Source organism: Durio zibethinus, chromosome 18, assembly GCF_047325235.1.
Source record: "Durio zibethinus cultivar Kanyao isolate XHJ-2024 chromosome 18, ASM4732523v1, whole genome shotgun sequence".
In the NCBI taxonomy this organism is placed as follows: domain Eukaryota; kingdom Viridiplantae; phylum Streptophyta; class Magnoliopsida; order Malvales; family Malvaceae; genus Durio; species Durio zibethinus.
In genome coordinates, this window is record NC_143179.1 from 16,951,553 (window position 1) to 16,954,688 (window position 3,136).

Here is a 3,136-nt window from a genome sequence, read left to right on the forward strand (position 1 = left end):
TGATTAAAGTTATAATTAGTAGATTTCTCAAAAAAAAAAAAAGGGGCGGGGTTATAATTAATGGAGGATGGATGCTCTGAAGAATTCTTTTAACCACAAAACTGTAACTCTTATTAGATTGATTTCATAGAGACTATGCAACAGTTGGAAGTTAGAATGCACATGCACAAAAGTAGGAAGCAAAATGCATAGCAACTGCAAAAATGATAAAATTTTGAGCATAAATCTCTACCCTCAACTTTTTAACTTCATGATCTTGATTATTGTTTTTTTTTAATGATTTGATTTAAATTCTTCGTAATTTTATACTTCATAAAAAATGATAAAATACACCACCCATGTTTTCACCACCAATTAACTAGAGAAGTTAAAAAACGGACATGATATGCATTTTGCATTTATGTTGACAGGGAAAAGAAAGAAGAAAAATACATGAAGCAATCCTTATGCATTTAGTACAGCTGCAATTTCCATGAGATGATTTTTGACTTAGCCCAGCTACATGGAGGAAATAGAAGCAGTTGGACATGGAGGAATAGATATATCGATCATCCCCTCCAACATCATCACTACACTCTTTATGGAAGGACGGAGAGCTGGTTCATCTTGAATACACCAAAGTGCCACCATCACCATTCTTTCCAAGTTTTGCTTATCTACTTCTTCTCCAAGAACAAGTTTATCCAGCTCCTTTCCAACAAAACATCTATAGACCCAAGTAGACAGAATAATCTCCTCCGTTTTTGATACAGTGGTGTCCAAGTTCCTTCTGCAACATACAATTTCCAATAGCACTATTCCAAAACTGTAAATATCAGCCTTCACTGATATTGGAGTGTTTTTCTGCCATTCTGGTGCCATGTATCCTCTAGTTCCCCTTGCTCCTGTGAAGGTCCTTGTTTGATCTCCTATCAACAATTTTGCCAGCCCGAAATCAGAAATTTTAGCTGTCCACGTATCATCCATTAATATGTTCTGAGGCTTTATGTCGCAATGAATTATGGGGGTCTCACATTCTTCATGTAAATAGAGGATTGCTCTTGCGACATCCAGGGCTATTCTTATTCGTTCATTCCAATCTGGGCGCCTTGTTGCCTTGAAAAGTTGGTTTGCAAGGGAGCCATTAGCCATGTATTCATAGACCAACAGCCTATTGGAATCCTCAGCGCAATATCCCAAAAGCCGAACTAAATTCCTGTGGTGAGCTCTACCAATTGCTCGCATTTCTGCCTGGAACTCTCTTTCACCTTCTTCCACTAACTTCTCAAGTCTCTTAACAGCAACAGTTTCCCTACCTTTGTATAAGGTCCCTTTGTAGACTGCTCCAAATGAGCCTTTACCCAACTCTTCTTTAAAGCCGTTTGTTGCTTTTCGAAGCTCATCATACGAAAATAATTGCAGAGTAAGCTCCTTGGTTAGGCCCCAATTTCTATCTTCTAACAGTCTTTTGTATCTTAGAACTCGAAACTTGTAAACAAATAGTCCAAAAATTGTAAGGAAAACACAGGAAAATGTAACCAGACTTAACGTCAAAAGAAGAACTTCCACCACTACTTTTTTGCTTTTGATATGATATACCGGTAGCTTTGGTGGTGGGATAGGTCGGATCTCATGTTCTTCTGGGCGTCTTTTCCCCACCTTCAGTAAAGCCAAGATCTCCTCGTCTGATTGCATATCTCTTTTTCCATACATTAGGGGAAGCTTTTGTTTCATGCAAATCCCTTCCTTAAACAACGCTGCCTCACAGTTACAGTCCTCCAGACAAGATCTGCTACACTCTTCCATTGACATTCGCCCTTTGCTGTAAGAAATATCTTCCCAAACTATATTCTTCATGGTCTCTATGCTGAAATGGTGTGCATTAGCCTTACCACTTTTACACTCAGCTTCAGTATAATTCCTCTTGCAGCCAAAAGTTCTGTGAAATTGATCCACAAAATCTGAACCGGGAAGGCAAAGGCAGGTAGGCTGGTTATCATTGTATGTGCAATAGCTATTGAAGCCACAGTAGCCTTTAACATCGCATGTATCTTTCAATGCATACCACACAGCCGATGCGTCGATTTCACCACTTCCATTGTATATATGAGAATATAAGCGGAAAATTCCATCCACATCAAGGGTTGCACGATAAATGGTGCTGTTTGTGGCATTCTTGTTTTGGTTGTTGTAGTAGTGGTAAGGGTCATAGCCGGGCCAACTTCTATAGGCTGCCGGACTAAAAGACGCTTCACCAAGTGTATGGTAGGTGCTCAAATCAGTTTCATTGATGAGCTGTAGAAGACCTGTAGAATTGAGATAAAGGTGAAATTTGGTATTGGTCCCAAAAGTATCAGAACTCCAGTATGCATTTGCTCTAGTATTGTCCGTATACATCGGGTAGAGAACAAGGTTTCCATCTTCCTGCATCTCGAGACGAAACCTTCCTGTCGAGTAGTTTGTTTCTGATACACTAGAGACCAATCGACTACCGGGATACAAATTCTGACCTCCTAAAATGGTATCGGTCGGATACTGGAAACTCTCCCAAATGATGCTCTTGTTCTTGTCGTAGAGCACAAAATTGCCTGAATCTAGCATGGATGCAGAGGAGGCAGTTACATTAGCAATAAGTCTCGTCTCCCCTTGCTCACTTGTCAAAACAAGCTTTCCGTCCTCAGTAAATTTTAGAGTTGCTTTCGAAGTCAATGGTAGTGCTGGATCATCACGATTTGCTGTCCATACAACCATTTTATGCCTTTTAGCAAATAACCAAATCCCGACCCTAAAGCCATTATCTAGCCGGTAAAAACCAAATGCAAACCGACCAGAAAGGGAAGGCCATGATGAGGCTTGTGCATTGGGGAAAATGGTAGAGCCTGGTGTTATATGGCTAGATTGCTCTTGTTGAACTCCTCTTTTGGCTAAACATAGAAAACTTATGAGTAAGAGAACAGTAGACATGGAAGTCATGGTGAGCGTGTGAGAGAGAAGGGTCAGTGCAATAGGTACTTTTGTTTGAACTTATCTTTTAAGCAGGAGATTGAAATATACAATCAAATGCAAAAAGGTTCAGTAAATACCGTCCTGTTCTAAAGTCAAGTCGCTTCATTTCTACTAACTGTAGAGTGCTAAAGGTGTAGACTTTTCTTCGTAA

General features: G+C 39.8%; 1 protein-coding gene across 1 annotated transcript; it reads right to left on the reverse strand.

Moving 5' to 3' along the window:
* Nucleotides 1-245: 245 nt before the first annotated feature.
* On the reverse strand, nt 246-3,136 carry LOC111299785 (G-type lectin S-receptor-like serine/threonine-protein kinase LECRK4). Its single transcript, XM_022895232.2, has one exon. It carries the CDS (start codon nt 2,950-2,952, stop codon nt 499-501), a length of 2,454 nt encoding a protein of 817 aa, XP_022750967.2. The 5' UTR covers nt 2,953-3,136; the 3' UTR covers nt 246-498.